Genomic DNA, 26,064 nt, shown 5'->3' on the forward strand with positions numbered 1-26,064 from the left:
CCTTATCAAGACAAAGGTTGATCTCAGTTGCATATTGTAGAATATGTTTGTCAAGGGATTCATGTATTTGGCAAAGCACCTGGATGCCATGTATAAAAAAAGAGGCGCTGCAGAGATCTCAATGCAAACTTTTCAGCCATTTAACACTAGAAAACCCAGCCAAAGTATCTACTTCCAATTCATTATAGCCTGCTTCGGCAAAGAGAGCAAAAAAAAAAAAAAAAAATGTGGGGTCATCAAAAGTGTAGTGTAGTTGTAGGGACATGGGAGGAACTGAAACGGCAGGAATCCTGAGGTGAAGTATAGCAGTTAGTGATGATTCTGCGGCATGGTATTGCTCCTCTAACTCTGTATTTGTCATTACTGTTACTCTCTCACCGTCTCACACTTTGCATTAAGAGCTCATTTAAACACTTTTATTTTTTTTTTCCCCCAAAAATATGATTATCCTCTATGAGCATGTAGTATAACAACATCTGGACCTAAAAGGCAACATTATCAAGCCCTTGCATGTTTACTTGAGGGTTCACAGAGCAACTTCCTTGATTCTTTCATTTTAGACTCTTCCTTTTTAGGAAATGGACTGCTGCCTCCAAGCCCCTCTTGGGATTCTGTGGGAATTCCTTAGCTGGTTTTGCCTTGCGGGTCCTTTTCAAACCTCTAAACTGTTATTTCAGGGTGTAAGGGCAGTAGGGAGATGGAATTTTGTACAAATGTTTTCTCCCTTGTGCCAGTCATGTTTTTCCCCCCCCTGAATTGTGAGCAAATATGATAACAATGATAGTTAAGGAGTGGCCCCTTATAAAACAGCAGCAGCAGGCAAGTGTCTTAACAGTGGCAAACAAACTCAGTGAAGCGTCCCTAGTCATATAATATAAACTGACATTTTTTGTGGCCATGTTTGTGACAAGAAAAAAACCCCAAACTAGAACAAATATAAATAAACAAACAATCGGTTGGATATCAAAATATATAAAAGTCATCAAAACAAATAAACAACAGCAAAAAGGTCAGCATGAAGACAATTATGTCCTTATGTTGCGGGTGTTTTGTTGTCTATATGTTTTTTATTTTTTATTTGGGTGTTGCATTTCTTGGCGAGAAAAGGGCTAATTAATAAATAATAATAATAATAATAATAATAATAATATGAAAAAATAATAATAATGGCATTAGTGTTAAATAATAATAACAATAATAATTATTATTATTATTATTATTATCATTTAATTATTATTATAAGAATGACTGGCTTTTTAAGTCAAAAATAGTGTCAGTTATGGTGTTTTCCCCATCAGGCACTGTGCTTTCAGTAGAACGTGTTCTTCCAGTCTTGATTTACACAGGGTTTGAGTCACTGCAGCTTGGATTCCACCGCTTGCACCAGCAGAGTAGACGCATATTTCCCTTTTTAGGGCATGAGAATGTATTACGTAACTCGGATTTACTCGCGTCTCGGGCAAACCCGACGATGTGGACTCTGGGAGGAGGGCGGGGCCTTGGTTCGCGAGGGACGCTCGCCTCCGCCAGTCACGTGGCGGGTGCGAGCCCGCCCGCCGCGCTGATTGGTCGGGGTCGACTGCGCGGTCCAGGCCGCTCCCCTCGCCCTGGGGCTCGGCGAGGTTTTTTCCACGCGAGTCGGAGTCATCCCGGGGAGAGAGCCAGTGCTGCGGGGGGGGGGGAAGAGAAAGAGTCGGCGGCGACGCGCACGAGGAAACAACTCGCGTACATAGCATTTATCTAGTATTTCTCCTCCCGGTCGGCGGTTCCTCAGTTGTCGCGATGCCGGTTTTTCACACCAAGACGATAGAAAGTATCCTGGAGCCGGTGGCTCAGCAGATCTCCCACCTGGTGATCATGCATGAGGAGGGGGAAGTGGACGGGAAAGCCATCCCGGATCTCTCGACACCGGTGGCGGCGGTGCAGGCGGCTGTCAGCAACCTGGTCCGGGTAGGTAATGGACGCGATTCGACCGCCGCGACAAGTTCCCATGGGCTACCTGTGGCTCTTTGTCCCGCTGTGATGGGCTGCTCTGTTTATCTGGGGAAGTTCCACAGACGGGCTGTTAAAGTGGGAATCCGTATGAGTATTGTGATTAAAAAAAAAAAAAAAACCCAAACACGTTTGACTTTTATCGCATTTTTATTCAGCTGCCACTTTATCAGAGACAGCCATTCAGTGTAGTTGCCTTGTGACATGGGCTCCTCTATGTGCTGTTCCCGTTCTTGGTGGCCGGGTCCGCCTTTTCTGGGAAGAATGCAATGATCTGGCGCCCGCAAGGAGTGAATGGGGGGGGGGGGGGTGTCACACCGGTGTGGCAAGTTGTGACCAGCAAACTGTTGATATGGATGAATATAAAAAAAAAAAGTAAAGCATCGCCAAAGGGAAACGTATATCTCCGCCACCTCAAGTGGCCAGGAAAAATATCAAAATGAAACAAGTCGTTGGGAGAAAGGTTCACTTCTGAGGGAGGACAATGACCGTCTTGCACAGAAGATGAGGGTAAACCTGAATGTTAAGAAAAAAAACCCAAAAAACAACCCTCCTACATTTCAGATTCAGGATGGAGTTCTGTGACTGGTACAGCAAATCCGCCCAATACGGGCAATCACATGGATTGCCACGTTAAAAGTGTTCTTATAAGGTCTTTTACTCGAGGCAAAGGGCAGCGACGCCCTTTTCCCCTTGAAAATATGCCCCGCCACCTTCGGAGAGGACTCAATGAGATACCTCACCAACTCTGATGCAGCGACTATTTTCATGCTCTCATGAAATGTTACAGTGTCGATGCATCGATGGAATTAGGGAAAATAATTGCAGCCTACCAAAGGGGGAAACTCATTTGCCACAGTACGCCAACATTTGGTACATATACCGGTATCGCACAACAAGACACACCTCCAATAACTCCTTTCATGTAGACACCCACTCTGTGCATAACATTGAGTTCATCATGTACAAATTCACATTGCATGTAATACATAAGGTACTTGATAAACTAAAATTGCATAAATACCACAGTGCCATAATTGTCCCATATGTATTTTTACACTAAAAAACATCTTTAAATACTATATCAGGTTATTGCTCATTAGAAAATCAGGAACAGAAGTCCTCCTTTTGTCTTTAAGTGGAAGGGTGAGGCATCACCAGACACTCCCTAAAGGAGATTCAGAGGTCATATGGCCATCATAACCCAGAGCAGACGTCAACTTCCTGAGTAATTAACAGTCTTCATGACTGTTAGTTAATGCATTGCCTTGATTCTGTCTAGTATTTAACCACAGCGTTTCTATGTGTAGGCCTATATGCGTCCTTTTTTCAGACAACAAAATGAATCGCACATTCACTCGCCTTGTTGTTTCCTCCCCCTTGCCGCAACGAAGAAAGGACGATCAGTTTCCCCTGAGGTTTTATGGTTGACAGGGGAGGAAAAGGGACGATGTTAGGGTAGCGGCTTCTCGCTTTCTAACAGTTCTCGATCTACGTTTAACCCGGTTGGTTTAACAAGCTCTTTCAGTTCCTCAGAGCAGGGAGAACCCGGCAGATGTCTGGTGCTAAACCTGGACAGCGGTGATTTTGAGACAAATACTTAGTTTGAAATGTATTATGATTCATGGTTTCAGCCTACGTGTGTTCTGCAGTCTTCATCACTAAATTGACTTTACCCCCGTAGCCCACATTGTTCAAGCGTCCACACCCACCGGACTTCCTTCCACTGACAGATCACAGAGGTTTTCAGAAACACAAAGTGTGGTTTTTACAGGACATGTTTGCTGAGATACACCACACAAAGACAAACTTTTATAGACTGCGGTTAAGATGTACCAAACACGCTACGGCTATATTATAACTGCTCAAGCTTTCTGTGGCACCTTTGGAATTGAACCACTATCTTGCGATAAGTGTTTTGATTGGTTTGTAAAATTCGATAAGCACATTTTATGGGAGAGCTGCACAATCGTACACTTAAAACTGATCGAACGTGAGATTGTTGATGGGAAAGGGCATAACATGCAGTGCAACGTGAAGGAAATATGAACTACTGTCTTTCCACCAATTGTCAGCACCCCATCCTGCCAGGCAGTTTGTTGATATTTCCCCCTTTCTATAAACCATGTTCACAAAAGCTGGCCCAGATTTTACCGCACCCCCCCCCAAGCTTCTGAGCCTCACTCACTGACGAGGGCAACATTCTCTAAACACCCTTGCTGTCTAATCCCCATTCTTTGTAGGAACATGTTGGACAACAGGGATGTGCGATTTATGTTAAACTATATAGACATGCTGTAAAAATCGCCTTCATGGACGTGATTTGCTCTCTTTTACTGTGGGTGGAAACAGCCAAACGTTGCACGTGAAATATGTTGCTGTTTTCCTGCGTAAGCTATATGATTGCATTATTTTCCAAAACTCAGTCTGGAAGTATGTATTTTCAACTTGTTTGACTCAGTACCATTAGCTGGAATAAATGAATAAGAAAACGCGAAAGGGGAAAAGGAAATAAAAGGGGCTTTGAATTCACAGCCGCTTACAACAATGCATGTAAAGACGTTGCACTTTTTACAACAAAATGTATTGCAACATATTGTTGCAATGTATTGTTCCCATTGCCCTATGTTTTCAGTTGTGTGGTTTGTGTTTGTGTTTGTGCGCACGTCATGATTTTGTAATCTGTCGCAAGTTGGAAAGATGTAAGCACTTCCTCAAGTAAAATGATAACATATTTCCAACATTGGCATGAAGCTATAATCATGTTATTATTTCTAGTTCCCTTAGAAACAATATTAGATTAAATGGCATTGTAATGAGTAATCAGATGTTCCCGTGGTGGGTTCAGCCCCCGCCAGTTATGTCTGAGTCATAAATGACCGAGCTCTACATTCGTCAAGGTGCGTTTTAATGGTACTTCTCTTGAACGATTCATTTTTCTACTTTTGCAATTTAAGATAATAGTGTTGGCTCATGAACTAAAGCCTGTGCTGTAATTCTCGACTCTCCAAGAGTTCCTCAAAGGTCTAATTACTGTTTCGCTGACATTCCTGGGGCGGGTTTCTGCCAAAGAAAGCCTTTCACCTTATTGTCTCTGCTCCACTGAAAAACCACATGTTTCAGAGAGTTGTAGGCCATAGGCTACCCGTAACAAAAATGTGCTGAAGGCTTCCTTCAGCTTGTAGCCCCAGCTTAATCAAGACAGCTTGTAAATTACTTGTATTCCCTCTGTGGCTTTTAGAAATAACATTTGCCTACAGTTGTTCAGCTTGTTTTCCATCACAAACTTTGGAAAAGGATCACGGATTTGGTGTGGGGGCTCACGGTTGTCTGTAGCGATCAACTGTGATAAAATCGGCGGACTCGTGAAGTATTAATTGGAAAGGGCTTAATCCCATTATTACAGAGGCATGGAGATAAAGAGGGCAAGATGTTCTCAGCGTAAACTCTCCCCACAAACCATTGCGGGCGTGCAATTGGGTCTGTGCAATTGGGTCAATGCTGTGTGGTTCTGCCCATGACGCTCACTGGATGTCTGTCTCAACTAAAGACCTCAAACCCCCGGGGCCTTCACCAACACTCAGCGTCTTGACTTTCATGGTAGGCTGATAAGGACAATTGAGCCCGACCTTAATTAAAGACGAATGTTGGGAATGTGAAGAATTCCCACCAAGGAGGAATCCACCGTGGGTTTCAGGGGGTTTCGGTTTGATCTCTTTGCATTTATGGCTGGCGTGTTGCAAAAAAAAAAAAGGTGTGATATTTGCACACGGGAAAACATCAACTTGTCGTCCTACCTTTTGTCTGAGCTCCTTTAAACTTTGAAACAGCAAACGGCAACATGAATGAATCCAGAACTCAAGAGCACATTTGCTGTCTATTGCTCTAAGATGTGCCTTACACAATAGCACAATATTAAAGAGTACTTTTACCTGTTATCTGTCTCTTGCTTTTATTGCAAGTTCTCAAGGGTTCTCAAATACTCCTGTACTGTTTAATCATAAAAGAGGACTCCACTGACTCCTTAAAGAAATGGTTTCTGAAATTGTGAATGGATTTCCGAGGATCGGCACTTATGGGCCTCATTTTCTGTCATGGCCGAGATAAAACGGATCGTTGAGAAAGAGAGGAGGGAAGGGGCGGCGGAGGTTCTGTGATGGACTGGTGTGGAAATGCAGGAAGCCAAGTCAGGAAGTCCTATCTGTGGAAGGAGACGGCCAGGGAGCCGGAAAACACTCCAGCAGCTGTTGCTAGCCCAGAGGGGAGCTAAGGCTTGTCTTAAATCCCAGGGATAAGAAAGTCATCGTCCTCAGCGCTCGGCAAGCCTGGTTGCAGACCATGGCAGAAAAAAAACCAATACAGCAATACAACCATGCTCACGACCCCCTGATTCACTTCTGCTGGGCAGCTCAAATATTTTCCTTGTCACATGCAGTTGCATGGACAATTATGTCTTGCAAGAATTCTCTTCTCCCTTATTGAGTTGCAAATTGATTTTGAAAAGAGGATCTGCATTCAGAGCCCCTCCCTGGTAATGTAGCCCATAATATGACAAAGACAGTTATAATATATGTTCTGTCAACTACATGGCTGCTTTAGGCACCGACCACCAAGTCATTGGATTTGTGTGTTTCATCACCTTGGACACGCTGTGGTTTTACTTCATCAAAATGAACAAACCCTGTCCGATATATATCTATACTGTTGTAATTGATTCATGGTTCGTCCAAAAGTCATCCGATACCACTGGGAACGCAGCGGTTACCGGATCTAAGGTTAGCAATGTATGGTCAGTAATGGAAAGCCGCGACAACAAATTACACAAATACCAAATTAATAAATACCACCGCAAATCCATCGAAAACAGAATCATTCATCTGCCGCTTCTTATGCTATTTTGACCCAAAGCTCTGTACAGTCTTAACATAAGAATCGTTGTTCAACAGTTTCCCATTGCACATGAAGGCTGACTTGTAGGGCATTTCCAAGGACACAGATAATTGTGCTTGCCAGAATTAAGCCATTATAGATCTTTCTGGTCACCATGACCAACGCAGCGTTGCGCAAAAGCCACCCAACATGTGAAAGGCAGGCTGTGTTTTTGCAGTCTTGAGTCTTTGACAGTGGCCTTTCTTCTCCCGGCAGAGCGATGGGCTGATGTCAACAAAGCCCAGTCTGTTCCACAGGCCTGTCCACTTTATCAAGCTACTTCACAACGCAGGGCTTCCTCGCTGCAGTCTTGGCTGGAAAAGGGAGTGTCAACTTTTCCACTCCGTACACCAATGGTAAACGACTTGGCTGACCAAGCTCAGAGTGTTTGGTATCTGACGGCATGATGTGACAATGGCACTTGAGTCAACGGTAGGATTCATGAAAATAAAGACGGAAGGGAAATGGTCAATAACTGCCACTTCTCTTTTGAGGTTTGATTGCAAGGTTGTATTTATGGAACAGGCTTTTTGTGCTACGGTTTGGGTAATTGGTAGGTTGCCCAGTCAGGGGCTTGCTGGTATTGACAACAGGAGTAAAAACAAAAAAAAACACCAAAGAAGAGCACACCCTTGTTTGCCCATGTTTTTAACCTTAAAGCTTGAGCAGCACTAAGACCATAAGTATCTGCCCAGAAAAAAAAGATAGTGGCTCTAAATAGAGATGGGGGCGTGGCTTCAGGACATTGCTTGACAACAACGGTTATAAACTTGTGTCACAGTTCTATTTTTACAGCAAATTGTTTCGATTACAGTCTGTCGTCTGTTGAACGACAGACCAATAGTCGAGGTTCAAGAGGGGGAGAGGAAAAGGATGCAGAAGGGAGAACTTGATCTCTGCATCAAGAAGCTCATCTTTACTTTGTGGCAAATACTTCTATGCATCGTAACTCATCACTCATATTACCCTTTAGAGAGAAAATGACTTCACACTTGTGAAATACATGCTCCTCACAAGGACTAGATGTCTTAAAGGCTGCGTCATCTATTCACACACACACATATTTATATATATATATATATATATATATTTTATTTTTTTTCAGCTATGCAGCTTGTCTGAACTTGCCATCGTCCTATATAGGAAGTCAGAGTTACATTAACTGATCTATTAAGAGTTTAAAAAATGCACCCAGCGATATTCCCTCTCATTGAGTAGGGCCACTGAAGGTTAACACTTCGGCCACTTCACTGTCATTTAATAGTTCCCTTAACTCTTTTAAAGCAGCTAAAGAAAGACTCTGCATTTCATTATGCGTTAAGTGGGGAAATAATGAAGAAATTATAGCAATTTGAAGGACACACTTAGGACGTGAATGCATAATATGTACCACAGTGCGATGAGGTTGAAGCACACCACTCTGTAATCAGGAAGCCATTACTTTCCATATCCCCACAAGACTTTGAAGGGGTTTGCATTTCATTATGATCTGCACCACAGAGATGGAGAGTAACACTTGGGCCGAGATGTAAACCGGCCATCGCAGCAGTCGAAAACATGATCTCTCGGTCCCTTGGCAGTTTCTAACCACCATTACAGCACTGCGTTGATATCATTAGCCTATGTAATGCCACAGGCCTGCTGGCTTGCCTGAAACACGATACAAAATACAACATTACTTCCGTATTCCAGGACCAAATAACTCCATCTTTTGGGTTAAAATTGCAATGCTAATTTATTTTTGATTGTTTGAAGAGCTGACGCAACTTCTTGTTATTCTGCGTTTAGGTCTCCAATTCCATTTTGTGTTTTGTTCTACATCCCTTCTCCTTGACACCCCGCTGCTGTCATTTAGCTGAATGAGTCTGGAACGTGTTGTTCTGTTGTTTTTGGCGTCTGTTCATACCCACTCGGGTGTGGAACGCATTCTGCTAAGCTCCACTTTTTAGCTTGGCACAAGGTTTGTATCACTGAGTGGTTTAAATTAGTGCAGAGTCCCTGTGGTCCAATCAAACGAGTGCAGAGATGCATGCATGACTGTTCTGCCCCATTACCGGCTCTACGTCACTTGTTTGGAATGAATCTCCCACTGACCCCAGATGGACATGCTGACAACGTTCTGTTGGAATGCCCACGCTGCACCAACTCAACATCACAAATAACCACAAACACACAAAAAAAACACAAAAGTGTGGCGCCGCTTATCGCTATCTCTTATCTGTTGCCAAAATGGGCTTTTTTTTTTTTTTTTTAAGGCCAGGCTCAGATACAAAGCCTGTGTATTTTTGGCTTTAAATTTTTTTAGGTGCTGTTGCCAGAGCAAGGTTGAATTATCACATTTATAAAACGGAGTATTTCAGTTCAATACATGTTGACACTTGCCTGCGTGCGTGTGTGTGTGTGTAATCAATAAGGAGATCTTTTGCCGTGTGGGACCATGGTATTTCCCATCACTGACGTAACGGAACTGACCCTTACTGTCCGTGTGTGCAAGCCCGATGCGGGCGAGTTGGGGGTCCAAGTTGAGCTGAGCTCATGATGGAAGAGATGAATCATCATGGTGTTTAAGGGCTGTGAGGCCGGGGGCGGACGTTCAGCTGCTTTACACATTATAGCTGTGCTCAGGCCTGGCTGCCTTCCAGCAGACTTCTTGTTGAGACAATGGATCTTCTCCCTCCGTACTACTAACGGCCAAATAAAGCCTCCTCACAGGACATAAATAGAATTAAACAATTGGGTTTGAATGTGTCTCCTCGCCACAAAATGTCTTTTTGTTCGTATGAGTCATGACTTCTGTTAAAGCATATGAGTCATGTTGATGAAAAAAATGTTTTCCAGGTGGGGAAGGAGACTGTCCAGACCACAGAAGACCAAATTATGAAAAGGGACATGTCACCGGCCTTTATAAAGTAAGTACAGGTGGAAGAGTCTTCCAGAATGTACAGTACAACCTATCGGACTCTTTGACTCTCTCTCTCTCTCTCTCTCTCTCTCTCTCTCTCTCTCTCTCTCTCTCTCTCTCTCTCTCTCTCTCTCTCTGTCTTTCTCTCTCTTTCTTTATCTGTCGCAGCAATGGCTGTTTGTACTCAAGCAAAGGTCAGATGTGGCATGTTAAGTGCCTCAGAAGCCTTCTCTGGTGTAATATAAATACTAGCCAGAGATGTTTTGCCCAGGGAAGAAGAACTTGTTTGGCCTGCGGAAACCGAGTCCTAATTTCGTAGAGTCGGCCATTACTGAGCTGCTAACAGCTGCTTAGTTGACAGCTGTTTGTCCAAACGTATGAGAAATATAGATGTATGAATCTGTATAGATGTACAAATCTACTCAGCGAATTGCTTTGCCCTGTCAATTCCAAGCAAGTTGTTAACATTTGCTTCGATTTGCCAGATTCACTACCTCAGTAAATCAACTTTAAGAAATCATTAACTAATTCCCAGCAGCTGACGTTAATATACACCTACACTTATGAAACGACTAGAGGAGAAGGAGGGAGAGGCAGGGGGCAGGCAGCCCCCCAAGGTCAGGGATGAAATGCATTGACAGCCGCAGGTCATCGGGCTCGACACGTTTGGCGCCTTGAAGTCGCATCGTCACCCTGTCGTCATCCATCAGCACATGTGCTACTATGTCTCCTTCACTAAATATAGTGTCTGTAGGGGTCCGGTTAATGCATGGCGGGTCTCTCACTGGTGCTGCTAGCTGAAGGACACTGCTGCCTGGCTCTGCAAGCCCCTGAGACACACACACACACAGAATAGAAATATGCACAGACATAAACACAGATACACCCATCGTTCTGTTGATGCTATGTATTGGACCCTAGTCTTAAAGGACCATGTCGTTGTCAAACTGAGTTTTACCAGTCAGCGCACGCATTTTTTATTACCCCCGACCATTTTCCTGACGACTGCCCACATTTAAATATTTTTGATATTGTCTCTATTTTTGGGTTTTGTAAATTTTGAATAGCATCCTGAGAAAACTACCTTCAAAATGCTCCCCTGGTCCACATAAACACATATTTTGGTCAAAGTTGCTTAAATTTGCAGGGTATTTTTAATTTCTCACCATATTGTTTGAATCTTCAAAAATGGTCAGGGGTAATTTAAAACGTGTGTGCTGATTTGACACCGGGATGGTCCTTTTAACGAGAGAGGAGAATGGAAACTAAGCTTCCATTCACAATACTTTTTTAGCACACGGAAAATACTGATAATTTTCCCCTATTAACCAGGCAGCATTTGGCCTGCAGGCACCAGCAGTGGATTCTCTGGGAATTTAAATGTGTTCAGCCTTGGCCAATGCTCTTGTTTTGATGTCAGATTTCAGGTTTTATGAGACTAAATCAAAAGACAGAGCCTCCATTTTTGTCTGCTTTTTGTTAATGCCACTACTGAAACCAGTTAAGATGTGCCTTGTTTGGAACTTGCCTCCTCTGTGCTTAAAATGTGTCACAGAACATGTAGGAATATAATGTTCAAAGCTCTAGACGGCAACATTTAAGTGTTAATTATGTTCCAAAAGAAATAATCTGATTCGATGCATAATACGCTTTCAGAGGGCTTCTTGCCATTGCCATGACTTGATTTAAATAGATTGGACATTTTTCTCCGCTCTCTAGGGTAGAGAATGCCTGCACCAAGCTGGTTCAAGCTGCTTCCATGCTGAAAGCTGATCCGTACTCCGTCCCCGCTCGGGATTACCTCATTGATGGGTCCCGGGGCATCCTCTCCGGAACCTCCGACCTGCTCCTGACCTTTGACGAGGCTGAGGTAAGATTTTTATTTTTTTTTTTTCTTCCCCTTGAAATATTGAATCTCAAATAAGAAACCCTTCTTTCTTTTGGGATGCCAGGATATTGGTTCAGCTACAGAATAGTATCAGTTAAGAAAGCTTGTGGTTCAGTATGGATTACAACCAAATAATTTGTTATTTGGTTGTAATCCACATTCATAAATTTGATATGAGACCCCACTCCGTAGTGGAGAATACCAGCGTTAAGCCGTAAATCCACTGGCAAGGTTCCGTATTGGTGTAATGTGTGAACACAAGCCGGTGTCAATGTTCCGTAAAATTTGTTACGTAAATTTCCCTACTCTCAATCTAGTATCATTTCTGGGAAAATACCGGTACGGCTGTGAATGGAAGTAGAAACATTGCCGGGACAAGCACGCAAAGTAGGATAGGAGCCGAATCCAAATACCGGCAGAGCGCAAATCTGCTCGCAGGCAGAGCACAAATCGGCTCACCGGCTGCACTGCAGCCTGGAGTCGGAAAAGGAGCAACTGGACAGGGAGAGGGAGAACGGGTGGAGAACGCTCATTCTCCGGAGGCACAGAGTGAAGGACAGGTTGAAAATTATCGTACCGATTCAATAAAAAAGGACGCTGGCCTGTCTCAGTCAGCTGAGGGAGGAGTCTCATCGCATCATCATCGATCGCATTTATGCTGGACATAACTTACTCGCCCTCACCTATTATGTACTATATCCGTAACAGACTCCATATGGAACTGCTCCGTAAAAGAGGCCAGTGTGTGAATGACTACCTACTGCCTTTGCCGGGTATTTTTTATCCAGTAATGTTATGGATTCCATGTGGAATGGGGCTTTAGAGACATTAGCCCTGTTGATGTTATTACTTCTTGAACCCATTTCAGACAGACTACAAAGTCTAAATGGATCACCGTCATGATAAGAAAAAAATTGAGGTACATTGTGACAGCCTGCCTGCCATGCGCCACCCTAGTGGTTTTTTCAGGGCTCTCAGACACAGAGGTGTAGGGGTTGCCACCCCGGTCCTGGGCCCAATTACCTAGACCAAAGACAGGTGTGGCTGCTTAAACCACACCACCACCAGGACCTTAAACGAACACCACCTACCTTAAATAAACAAAAATACCCAACAAAACGGAAAAGGTCCCCTACCCACGGAGACCTGGTTCCCCGGAACAACACGGTACCCCCCTCTTCCCTTTCAGAGCGTGGGGCCCAGAGCTGCTGGGCCGGCTGGCGGAGGTGTAGCTAGGCAGAGCTGTTGCGGGGGCTGCTTGGAAGGGTGGCCTGGCTGCTGGGCTGCTGAACGGTCCCGGAGGTGACTGCTGGGCAGAGCAGCTAGCTGCGAGTGGTTACCCCTGGTGGTTGCTGCAGCTGCTCCTCCCCTGGTCCTCCGCTGGACATCCTGGGTGCGCTGCCGCCAGTCGGGAGAGGGTGGGTGCTGTGGCCTTCCGTTGACCTACTAGTGGCTCCAGTGTGTCTTCGGATGGCCCTTCTGTGTCCCTTCCCAATGCCAGAGTCCCTGTTCAGACGCTATTGTGGTAGATCCGCCTGCCACGCGCCACCCGAGTGGTGTTTTCAGGGCCCTCCGACACAAAGACACCAGCAATCCCGGACAACCCCTCACCACATACATTCTCTGGCATTCTGTTTTTTTAGTTTTTTTTTTTTTAGCTGTATCAAAAATGTACCAAGCCGTGACACCACTGTACCGTATTGAACCAAACGGTGGATTTTGTGAACCGTTCCACCTCGAGTGGATTCATGCTGTTACATTGGTCCAAACGGGAGCGGGAGGAGGTTCTGCTGACTCACTTTCCTGCCATGCTAAGGAGTATCAAAGGAATTTCCTCTGAAAAATAGGACAGCCCTGATCATTGAAACTTTACATTCTTTAAACACTTGGCTGTCTGCATAGAGGACTTACAGAGGAAAACCTCCTCACACGGGGCTGTGCAGGGTTTAGCTTTTTCCTGAACACAAATGCACACACACAACACACACCTTTTCAAGTCCCAAACCAGGCAGAGGGAACCATCTATCAGGCCCAGCTGTCTCTTGATGGGAGGGTGGGGGTGGGTGGGTAAAAAATGTGGGATCAGCTCTCATGTGACTTGGGATACGCCGGCTTCCCATCGCTGTCTGCAGCAGTCATCAGTCAGCGGAGTCTGGGACGGCTCGCGGTGGTGAAGCGGGGACTGGGGATGACAGGGTGCAGGGTGCAGGGTGGGAGGGTGGGAGGGTGGGGGATGGGGGGGGGTGAACCAGCACAGGCAGCAAATACTAAATGCAGCGGAAGCGAAGCGGGATTAAAAAGAAAATAGGAATGCACCGTAGCCAGTGCCATCCGAGCCTGGTGAGGGCAGCGGGGAATGGGACGGGGCATGGAAAGGGGTTGTTTGCATCATTTTCTCCCTGGGATAGAACTTCCTTTCCCCAATTGGCCTGCATATAATATCAATATTGTCATGTAATAATAATGTTTTTAATCATCGTAGGTCCGTAAAATCATCCGAGTGTGTAAAGGGATCCTGGAGTACCTTACGGTGGCGGAGGTGGTGGAGTCGATGGAGGACCTGATCACATACACAAAGAACCTGGGACCAGGTCGGTCTGGCAACGTCATTTTGAAGGATTTTGTGACCGTCACCGATCTGCTACCCAGTATCCGTATTAAAAATGCAGAATTTGATACTGACAAAAATATAATTAATTTGATCAAATCCTCTAGCAAATCTATCCTGACATTGTAGAACAACGTAGTCGTGTTGTTGCCGATATATTTCCTCCTGTCAGGTAGTATAGTGTTTGTATAAGTGAAGTGCATCCATAAAAAAAGAGAAATTAAAGCTTAATAATCCTTGAAGAGAAAAAATATCGGATTGGTATTGGAAAAGAAAAGAGCGTTTTTGGTGCCACCTCCAGTGAAAATATGTTCTCCGTTGTTAACATTCTCTTTAAATGCCCAATTACCCTTTTTACCATTTCCACCATAGTAGGCGTTTTGCATAATGCAGAGAGGGTTGGAACCCCAGTGGCGAGTGTTGTCGCTTCTGTGTGAACACTGCTGTGGTTCGTTGTCTGTGGCCAGGGATGACGAAGATGGCGAAGATGATTGACGAGCGGCAGCAGGAGCTCACTCACCAGGAGCACCGCGTGATGCTGGTCAACTCCATGAACACGGTCAAAGAGCTGCTGCCCGTCCTCATCTCAGGTACCCATGCGCGTCCATCAGGCTGTATTGTGAGGATCTTTTCAGCCTGTTGTGTTTGGATATTCTGTTATTTTTTTCATGATGCACTTAACTTAAATCCTATGCGCCGGTGAAAATCTAATGTGGATGCGGGGAGACCTCAGGGCACAATGATGAATTGCGGTTTCGGTGACTCGTACCTGTGCTGCATCCGCCAGGTATTAAAATCTTTGTGACGACCAAGACCTCCGGCAGCCAGGGCGTGGAGGAGGCCCTGAAGAACCGCAACTTCACCTTCGAGAAGATGAGCGCCGAGATAAACGAGATCATCAGAGTGCTGCAGCTCACGTCCTGGGACGAGGACGCCTGGGCCAACAAGGTAAAGAAGGGAGATGAACTACCTACCTGTCTCTATGCTCCTTGCTCTCACAGGTGTACATATAGAAACATATTCATCTATTCACCTTTCTGCGTTCAAACTGTGGAGGTTTAGAGTTTTGACTGCTACGCACCGCTCTCACGTACTCCCAGAATGCCTTGGGGAGCAGGCTGGCCAGATGACGATGTAACATGGCTCTCATGTCATATTTTTGTACTTTTCTTCATAGAGTTGGTACTCAGTTCACTTTGGATTGTTATGTATTAACGTTCACACGAGAGAAAAAGCTTGTGGAGCTTTGTTTGTTATTGCGACCTTGCACATACTGTAGTTGAGAGGTAGACTCTTTTTTTTTTTTTTTCAATTCCGTACAGCAGGTCAAGGTTAATCTGATATCGATCTCCTTTCATTTCTGCTGAGCATGCACGGCTTCTGTCCTCGATCCCGCCACTCTCCAAGCGACTTTTTCCCATCGCCTTTTTCTCCTTGTTGCCACTTTTTTTTTTTTTGTTGTTGTTATTCTTGGTTGGTATGGTATGACCTTGTTGATTTGTATTCACGATGTTGTTCTTCCTTTTCTTTTTTTTTTTTTTTTTTTAACCGTTTCTTTTTCCCCCCCTCACCCCCTCTCCCCCTGTAGAAGGTAAGCTTTACCTGTCTTGACCGCTAGGTTGTGCAGCAGCATGTTCTGGTAGAAGTGTGCGCTGTTTTGTGCCATGTGGTGCCCATGTTGCTTTTCCGGTCGGTTTCTTAGATAAATCGAGTTGAGTCAGCAGATTTGGAGGAAAAAATACAAATGAAAAAGGACCCTTGTGTTTAGAATTCTATAGCACCACTAATGGAATGATGGGGTTTTTTTTTGTGTGCGTGTGTGTGTGTGTGTGTGTGTGTGTGTGTGGTGGGGGGGTGGCCGATCCGCAATTACTTATTCAGTTTGCTGAAAGTGTTTGAGCTGTGCGTTATTTTCTTTTGTTTTGTTTTGCCTTTGATATTACACCGCGTGACCATTTGTGTGCCCTCCTGCTATGCCACGCCTGGTCTAGTGGTCAGTTTATCGACAGATTGTACTGTATTGATTAAGGTCTCAGTAGCGGCCATCCCCTCGTGATCCCTTTACATCGAGGCGTAGTTTCCCACAATCCTCCCTGATACCTGCATGGTCATAGAAGAAGGGCACACAAAAAATACAAACCGTGGATTTTGTTCAGTTAATGGCTAATGTTACGTTTTGGCTACACCTGGATGAAGGTCAATAACTCAAAGACCTTTTCCCCCCATTTAAATACTAAATATGTTCCTCTCTCCCCACTTCTAACTCCATGTACTACACCCCATAATGAGTACTAGCCGTCCCTGTGTTTGCGTGTGTTACGTGGTATTTGCCCATGATACAAGTTGGTCGGTTTGAATGTCCATTTCTTTTGGGGGGGGGGGGGGGGGGGTGGTGGTTATTTGTCCCTCACGCTCGCTGGCTTTGTCACCTGATACTTCCACACTATTGTCTGCACATCAGCAGCACAAGTTTGAACAGTAATCTAATCATGACACGCCCACGGCTTTGGGGCCGCCGCTCCACACCTTTCTGCTTCCTGTTTTTTTGTTCTCGTGTTCGGTCGTGTTTGTTAGCATTCTAGTCCCCTGACTTATTGAACTAACACTCTACTGCTCCCTCTTTTCGCACAATACATTTATTTTTATAGGACACAATGCCTTTTTATAGTTTTTGTTTTGAAGACAGTGTCCATTAATTCTGACTTGACATTGGACGGGGGATATTTGGCTTACCAAATATTACACAGCGATGGTTACCCTGGGTGTGAAAAAAATATTAAAAAGCACATTGCCCAGAACTTAATTAAGTTCTCTAGAAAAATCATTTTTGACCCTGATTACCATTTTGAGTTATTGATTGAGACCTGTTGTGGTTTTTAGATCAGTGTGCCATTTTAAAGGAGCTCACTTAGGCACTCAGTCACCGTGCTGCCTGCCAGTGTGTTTTGTGTCTCGGAGAACTGTGCTTTGTTTTCCAGACTTGGCCAATGAACGGACTCATTGTCAAGATTGTTGTATTTCCATCCGCTCTGATGGAGATACAATGGACAGTCGTTTGTCTTTTTATGACATAACTTGCTTGTCCTTGACAGTGGAGGCGTTAAACTGAAAGAGCATGCCTGGTTGCATCTGATGTGCATTTTATCGACCACGCTGGACACTCAAGTTATTTTGTGTTTTATAGATCACTGTGAGGGTTTTTTCCCCTGCAAGTCAATTGCCTGAGTCATCCTTAAATACATTCATGTGACCCTCACTCTCCAGTAAAAATACACACTGAGCTAATTTTCGATGAGTCACAGCCTTAAGTGTGTAGTAGTTGTGACTCTGTGTGTTCCTATGCTTCGAGGGTATCAAGGAGCAGCTCTATCCAAACATCGGTCCATGTGACTTTTTGAACAATTCATAATCACACATCATGATGCTTGGATATGTATTCATCTCTATCAAAAAGCACACGTGGGTGCTTATGGACCAGGGTGTAAAATTACTCGTACTGCTTTGTTTACATGCACTGAGTACCGTTTTAAATCGACTAATTAAATGTTTTTCCCCAATCTTCCCCCGGACCCCCAGGACACAGAGGCCATGAAGAGAGCTCTGGGGCTCATTGACTCAAAAATGGCCCAGGCCAAGAACTGGCTGAGGGATCCAAACGCACAACCAGGTAACCCGAAGAACTGCATCAAGATCCCTCAATATTGACGTGCATTTTTTCGTCTCCAATATGCCAACTTTGCCACATTGTTGACCCTGTCTGTGGTGTCTGGTTCCAGGGGATGCAGGCGAGCAGGCCATCCGCCAGATCCTGGATGAAGCTGGGAAGGTCGGGGAACTGTGCGCCGGGAAGGAGCGTAGAGACATCCTGGGCACGGCCAAGACACTGGGGCAGATGACCGATCAAGTCTCGGAGATGCGAGCGAGGTATGATTTCAGAGCAAACCGCTTAATTCGACATCACTGTTAGTATGTGTACATGGTAATCCAATTCCTCTGCACAGTAGCATGACATTCCATTGCTAAACGAGAGTGTAGGGCAGTAATCATATTACAAGGGATTATAGTGTGTAAGACTGGAAATGATATCCTTATGATAGAGAATCTGTCTGTGGCCAGGGACCCGGAGTCACAGCCAATCAAAATCACATGTTTGGTATTAATACATAATCTACTTCAGTACCTGCTTGAATTGCAGCTGTGAACATGAGATGTGAGGCCTTATCTACAGGCAATGGAATTACAACCAACATTATTTATCTTTATACAGGAAGCCACAAGGGCCCTTGAATAACAAACTATGCTATTTTTTCTCTTATTTTTCTATCACTCCTGATTCTCTTTCTCTCTACACACAACATTACACATAATGGCATAAATGACATGTCCTCTGTCTTTATCCCAGAGGTCAAGGGGTGTCCCCTGCGGCCATGCAGAAGGCCCAGCAGGTGTCCCAGGGGCTGGATGTACTCACGGGCAAGGTGGGAAATGCTGCACGCAAGTTGGAAGCCATGACCAACTCAAAGCAGGCCATTGCCAAGAGGATTGACGCTGCGCAGGTGAGCTCTCCACAAGGCTCATCCATCATTTAGAGGGTTATGTACCTATCTTTCAGTTTGACCTTCATTTAAAATGGTATGTTTTACCACCGTTGGAATCGAGCCATCTTATGTCAGACATCTTGTTAATGCAGCCTCATTTCCTTGTTTCGTGTCCCGGCAGAATTGGCTGGCAGATCCCAACGGCGGCCCAGAGGGAGAGGAGAATATCAGGGTCCTCCTCACAGAGGCTAAAAAGATCGCTGACATGTGTGAGGACCCCAGAGAAAGAGATGACATCTTGCGCTCAATTGGAGAGATCGCTGCCCTCACTGCCAAGCTCTCCGATCTCCGAAGACAGTACGTGACAAGTTTTAGAAATATGCCTCAAATTGACCATGAAGGCTGAGCTCGACAGGTTTTCTCAGCAGTATCTTGGCAGTGCATAAATGGTGAAAGCCATGGTGTAATAGTTCGGTTTTTCTCCTTTAACCCTACAGGGGTAAAGGAGACACACCAGAGGCCAGAGCTTTGGCAAAACAGATCGCTACATCTCTGCAGAACCTGCAGTCAAAGACCAACAAATCGGTGGCCAACAGCAGGCCTGCCAAAGCCGCGGTTCATCTGGAGGGGAAGATTGAACAGGCACAACGCTGGATTGACAATCCCACCATAGATGACAGCGGTGTGGGTGAGTCTGATCCTCTGCTCGCCCTAGATTCCTGCTTCTTTTTAACCTGACACAAACACACAAAGATACTCGCTCACATTCCATTCATTCTTTTGTGGCCGAATTGCAGGCCAGATATTTTGTCTGCATAGTTTCTACTGTACACTGCGATCTACACAACATCGTAGTGTTTGCCTGCTCGGCTCAGAGGACTGGGCCATCTTTAGGTGGTTTTTAACTAAGATAAACATGTGCATGTAAATTAATCGTGTGTAAACCAAAATCGATTTCCTACTTAGTTTAACTGAATCTTATCCAATGAAATTGTATTTTCTGTGTCCTTGAACTGTATCTGCAAAAATTGCGGGTTGATGGTAAGGTCATATGCGTGTCTGTCTCTCTAGGCCAGGCTGCCATCCGAGGGTTGGTGGCGGAGGGCCGCAGGCTGGCCAACGCCCTGCCCGGGCCCTACAGGCAGGAGCTGCTGGGCAAGTGTGAGCAGGTGGACCAGCTGATGGCCCAGCTGGCTGACTTGGCCGCACGGGGCGAAGGGGACTCCCCGCAGGCACGAGCTGTGGCCCACCAGCTCCAGGAGGCTCTGAAAGTAAGACCACTCGTATCCACAACTCCCTGTGCTGTGTGAGGATCTATAATGAGGAAAAAGACAAGCACCCCCTCTGCTGGCGACACATGCCACACTTAAAGCTCTCCTCCAGCCAATTTCACAATGCTTCCCCCCTTAATTCTACTCCAAAATTAGAATAGCAGTGGGAATGAGGGTTGGAACGTCACACTATAACAGCACCAAGGCAGCCACTTACAACACTAAACAGAAATTGCTGATTCTTCTAGCTTTTCCCTCAACTCTCGTGTGAAAATTATAATATATCACTGCCTCGCTCAAGAGACTCTAAAAGAAGCTCTATGTGAATTTATTTCATAGTGAGTGGTCAGGTTGACAATTATGTCGCTTTTTTTTTTTACCAAGTAAAATTTAAAAAAGAGCTTGACATTTGGGGTTTTTGGTTTTAAAATCCATTTCAATATCTGATTCAACTTAAATCATGTATTTGTATCTGTTGTAGTTGATTTTTCACTATACGCACGACACAATAATGTTCAGGTGTAAATGTGTTTCAGAACTGTTTGGAGAAACCCTTCCAAGGGGAAGATAGATGCACGCAAAAATGCAGATTTACAAATGGTGCTTCCTAAATGCAACCCAGTGTGAGGATACCTTGACCCTTAGTGATGCATTTTCAAATGTTTGCACCATCCGCTCGCCCCCATCCCAGGATCTGAAGGGTAAGATGCAGGAGGCGATGACTCAGGAAGTGTCCGACATCTTCAGTGACACCACCACTCCCATCAAGCTGCTGGCTGTAGCTGCCACCGCCCCGCTGGATGTTCCCAACAGGGATGAGGTCAGTTATACCAAGAGGTAGAAACTGGAGAGTAACTGATTACTTTCACTCAAGTATTGAAGTCAAAAACAATTTGATGAATTTGCATTTGAGTAGCTCTTGTTCTCGGGGAATTTATACTTGTACTCTATTATATTTCAAAGCAAAAATCGCAGGCAGATTGTGCAAAAAAAGGGATTTATTTACTCAAAATATAAACAACTTAGGGTGCGTTTCAAAACCACAACTGGAGGGTAAAAAAAACACATTACAAACATAGGGTGCAAATACAAATGAAGTCAAAAGAACATAAACAGAGTTTAAAATGAACACACTGAGACCCACCAAATGGACCTTCCCAAATGAAACTGGAGGCAACATACTGTATATAGGGCATGGCTAAACTAAAATGAACACAAGGGTGAAACAAATATCACAAACAAAATGATTTAACTCTTAAATACAATTAAACAGGTGACTAGTAGGACTACATAAGTTGCATGTGTTTAAATGAATGCCAAATAAATACACAATAGCCTTAATGTAAAAAATGGAAATGTACCACTTAAACCCATTATAACATCAAAACTATGATTGTGAAAAAATGTGTATTCAACAATGTGATGCCAAAAAGTATCAATAAAATGCGTATGCTTTAGGAAACAAACCTGTCATTATTACACGTGTATTAACTACTTTATACCTGGATGCATTTAATTTCAAGCACATGGGGCATTGGGGCGACGGTGGCGCAGGAGGTAGAGCGGGCTAGGGTCAGAGGGTTCCTGGTTCGAGCCCCCGTACCTCCTGGCAGCACGTCGAAGTGTCCTTGAGCAAGACGCTGAACCCTAAAGTGCTCTCAATGAGCTGGTGTGCACCTTGCACGGTTGCAGCTGCCATCGATGTATGAATGTGTGTGTGTGTGTGTGTGAATGGGTGAATGTGAGGTGTGTATTGTAAAGCGCTTTCAGTGGTCGCAAGACTGGAAAAGCGCTATATAAGATGCAGTCCATTTACCATTTACATGTGAGTGCTCTTCCAACACAATACCATCACCCCTCAGCTATCAACTGCCCCCACGTGATCACCAGAGGAATTTGAAAAAGCTCTTTACACTTACATCTATCAGAAGGTCATTTCACACAACTGTTTTCTCGTCAGGTCTTTGAGGAGAGGGCTGCTAACTTCGAGACTCATGCCAATAGACTTGGCGCCACAGCGGAGAAAGCTGCTGCCGTAGGAACAGCCAACAAGAGCACAGTGGAGGGAATCCAGGCTGCTGTCAAGTCCACGAGAGACTTAACACCACAAGTAAGTCACAGTTGTGTGTGTTAATGTCTCATTCGGTCTGTTTGTCTTTGTGCTGATCTTTGCACAAACATTTTGATAATGCTCTAGCACTTAAGTACTTAATCCCGGTTTTAGCCAAGTATGTTCGAATTGGAAAGTGGCAATTAATGAATTAATACTTTTAGGTGGTATCTGCTGCCCGTATTCTGCTGAGAAACCCTGGCAACCAGGCTGCATATGAGCATTTTGAGACCATGAAGAACCAGTGGATTGACAACGTGGAAAAAATGACAGGTGGGTTGTGAAAAAGATCCATCTGGCCTCTTTATTTGTTTTCATTTAGGGCCCCCTCGTCTGAAGCTAACATGATCTTGCTGTTAAGGTTTGGTGGATGAGGCCATTGATACCAAGTCCCTGCTGGATGCCTCCGAGGAGGCCATCAAAAAGGACCTGGAGAAGTGCCGCCTGGCCATGGCGAACCACCAGCCCCAGATGCTCGTTGCTGGTGCTACTAGCATTGCCCGCAGAGCCAACCGCATCCTCCTGGTGGCCAAACGAGAGGTGGAGAACTCTGAGGACCCTAAGTTCAGGGAGGTGGTGAAGGCTGCATCTGACGAGCTGAGCCAAACAATCTCTCCTATGGTGATGGATGCCAAGGCAGTAGCTGGAAATATCCATGATCCAAGTATGTATGAATTAAAAGGTAACTGTGGTTGGCTTGTACTGACTGTAGTAGTTAAATAACCAATAATGGGGTTTTTTTGCGATGGCAGGTCTACAGAAGGGCTTTTTGGACTCGGGCTACAAAATCCTCGGTGCTGTGGCAAAAGTTAGGGAGGCATTCCAGCCTCAGGAGCCAGACTTCCCACCTCCTCCTCCAGAACTGGATCAGCTTAATGTGAGTTTGCTCAGATGTAAAACAAAACTTTGGCTTATGTAATTCTAAAATAACTTTCAAACAAAATAAAATTAAACCCTAGCTTAACGATGAGCCAGCACCACCAAAGCCCCCGCTTCCTGAGGGTGAAGTCCCTCCCCCAAGGCCTCCTCCTCCAGAGGAAAAAGATGAGGAGTTCCCTGAACAGAAGGCTGGTGAGGTGGTGAGCGAGCCCATGATGGTGGCTGCAAGGCAGCTTCACGATGAGGCACGCAAATGGTCCAGCAAAGTGAGTGTACAGAGCAAAGGTTTGCCAAGATTTTTCTTGCAACTGGCCCTTATTCAGGGGCCATATCCTCCAGGATTGCTAACTATGATTGCATCCCAACATCCAGGGTAACGACATCATTGGTGCTGCCAAACGGATGGCCTTGCTCATGGCTGAGATGTCCCGTCTGGTGCGGGGTGGCAGCGGGAACAAGCGTGCACTCATCCAGTGTGCGAAGGACATCGCGAAGGCCTCCGACGAGGTCACACGACTAGCAAAAGAGGTGGCCAAGCAGTGCACTGACAAACGTATCCGGACCAACCTGCTCCAGGTCAGTCACCAAAAGATTGGTCGAAAGGTGGGACTTCAACTATGATTGCAGAGAGGGGAATTGACGTTGTTTAAGTTGAAGTTTTGTTGTCTCCTTTTAGGTGTGTGAGCGAATTCCGACTATCAGCACGCAGCTCAAAATCCTGTCAACAGTCAAGGCCACTATGTTGGGCCGTACCAACATCAGCGATGAGGAGTCAGAGCAGGTGAGCACAATCCTTACTCGTGTGATCTTGCAAACCCAATTGATGATCACCTCTCTTTTTCCGGGACAAAACTCTAAAACTATTTCTCTGATCTGCCTTATTTTAAACACGGATATGTCCTTCCAGGCCACTGAGATGTTGGTTCACAACGCTCAGAACCTGATGCAGTCTGTGAAGGAGACTGTCAGGGAGGCCGAGGCGGCTTCCATCAAGATTCGGACAGACGCAGGTTTCACCCTCCACTGGATCAGAAAGACCCCCTGGTACCAATAAGGGAACAGCCACTGTCACCCCGATCGGTGCTGGTTCAGTCCAACTGGCCAGGGGAGAGAGCTGAAGCTTGAGCAACAGTTTGAATGGACAAATACATGCTTTTTCCAGGTATTATTACAGAATCCCCCGAAGCTAATGTGGAGAGATGGGTGTTGCTCTTCCGTTTCTCAACTCGTCCCGCGCCATGTGTCCAAGCAGTGGCTTTTGTAGCAGAATGTAGAAGAATGGATTCTCACTGTAAAACATAGGCTTGATTCTTACTGGGAATATTTGTTTTTGTAATGTGTGTAAAAAAAAAATGCGGTTTGGAGCTCATTTTGACAAATCCCAGAAATATATATTTTGATTAGAGGTTGGCTTTCATATATTGTAGATTTGGTTGTTCCCACTCTGTTGGGTACAGTCCATTCTAAGTTAAATTTGCATAGTAATATTATCTCTGAAGATATTTTTTTATATCATTGTACTTGTTATACTGCCATTTTCTACATTTACCCAACTTTTGTAGGTCAAGCACATGACCCCACAGAAAGTTATTACAAGTACAGTGTATGCCTATGAAGTTTGAATTAAGTGCTATGTATTCACAATGTTGCTCCACTGTTAAGCCAAAGACATTATCCACCCTTTTACTTTCCGCTGCCATTTTTGGGCCACCGGTAGCTAGTTAATTTGACAAGTTGACGACATGAGTTACCTAAAACATAATTTCAGGAATATGGGAGAGGTTATAATGTCAATTTATAATAAACTCATGTTCTGTATAGTGTGCTTTTTGTTTCAGATGTTGCTTTTAGGTTACACAGAGATAAAGGCCAACAGGTTTTGTTTTTTTTCCCCCCAGTCTGTCAAAAAAGACATTTAAACTTGTCTTACCGTGCCTTTGTAAAAAAATTTTTTTTTTTTTTTTTTTTTTGCCCGTGTGCCGAAATTTAAAAGCCCCTCTTGCTACCTAAATCTCATATGGAACAGGTTAATTATGTTCTCCGTCACGTCTTATCTAATTTTCTCCCCACTTGTTACACAGAGGTTATCTAGGAATCAACAGCACAGTTGCTGTGCTGTGGCGTTTCAGAAGACGACCGCTGGCGCGAAAGGGTCACGCCAAGACCCACAACTGTGCCTTGTGAAAGAAATGTAGCTCTCGATTGCCATTCCTTTACCGGTAATGTGCACAGAGTATAACACTATTGTCTAAACACTTCTTGTACATGATTCTTACACCAAGTTCCACCTGCTTCATCAATTCTGTGTTTGAGTCTCAACTGTGCAACCCCCCCTAATCGATTTTTGCTGAAGAAAACATTAATATGGTGCAAAGCGTATTGGGGTTCAGCGGTTTGGTCCTGCACAGACACTGTTCACAGATTTGTAATAAAGCATTTTATAGCACTTCAATGTGTGTAATGTGTTTGTTTGTTTTCCCCATTTATTGTTCATTTGAGGTGGTGGGGCTGTTTTTCCATCTGAGGGCAATGCTCTTTTGTGTGTGTGTGTGTGTGTGTGTGAGAATATTCACCCATAACAGTTCACTGACCGCAACGAGCACCGCTGGCTGTTTTTTTGCCCCCACTTCCCACGGCCTCCCGATCGGCGCAATCTCGCCGGGAAATGCGGACCCCGCCACCGATAAGGGAAACGCTTTTGAACTGGCAAAAGCTCCGGCAAAACAACAGCGTCAAATAGGGGATTTTTATTTTTTAAGCAAAATAATCCTGTGGATTTACCACTTTAAAATGGTGCAAACTCGTATAGTGGTGGTGGGGGGTTCAAAGGTTCAGTCCTGCCGAGACACTTCACTATTAAAGCATTTCTGTGGGACTTGAACAGGACTTCCCTCTGTGACGTCTGGAGTTTGAGTCCCCGCAGACCGAAATAAACACTTTACAGCAG

At 44.8% G+C, this 26,064-nt stretch overlaps 1 protein-coding gene across 1 annotated transcript; it reads left to right on the forward strand.

Annotated features, from left to right (window-relative positions):
* The first annotated feature begins 1,665 nt into the window (after positions 1 to 1,665).
* vclb (vinculin b) lies at positions 1,666 to 25,563 on the forward strand. The gene is made up of 21 exons (XM_080021726.1): positions 1,666 to 1,950; positions 9,760 to 9,830; positions 11,543 to 11,693; positions 14,194 to 14,302; positions 14,787 to 14,909; positions 15,107 to 15,267; positions 17,896 to 17,986; positions 18,096 to 18,243; positions 18,722 to 18,875; positions 19,039 to 19,214; positions 19,355 to 19,545; positions 19,929 to 20,128; positions 20,820 to 20,948; positions 22,089 to 22,238; positions 22,403 to 22,511; positions 22,600 to 22,902; positions 22,991 to 23,115; positions 23,198 to 23,383; positions 23,490 to 23,693; positions 23,794 to 23,898; positions 24,025 to 25,563. Exons 1-21 carry the CDS (start codon positions 1,783 to 1,785, stop codon positions 24,169 to 24,171), a joined length of 3,201 nt encoding a protein of 1,066 aa, XP_079877852.1. The 5' UTR covers positions 1,666 to 1,782; the 3' UTR covers positions 24,172 to 25,563.
* Positions 25,564 to 26,064: the final 501 nt, after the last annotated feature.

Source organism: Zeus faber (assembly GCF_960531495.2).
Source record: "Zeus faber genome assembly, chromosome: 20".
In the NCBI taxonomy this organism is placed as follows: domain Eukaryota; kingdom Metazoa; phylum Chordata; class Actinopteri; order Zeiformes; family Zeidae; genus Zeus; species Zeus faber.

Bases quoted from the DNA above. Each gene is read 5' to 3' on its own strand.
- vclb (XM_080021726.1), top strand. From the start codon at position 1,783: ATGCCGGTTTTTCACACCAAGACGATAGAAAGTATCCTGGAGCCGGTG. The intron at 14,910-15,106 runs GTACCCATGCGC...TGCATCCGCCAG, and splicing joins GCTGCCCGTCCTCATCTCAG to GTATTAAAATCTTTGTGACG. The intron at 18,876-19,038 runs GTGAGCTCTCCA...GTGTCCCGGCAG, and splicing joins AGAGGATTGACGCTGCGCAG to AATTGGCTGGCAGATCCCAA.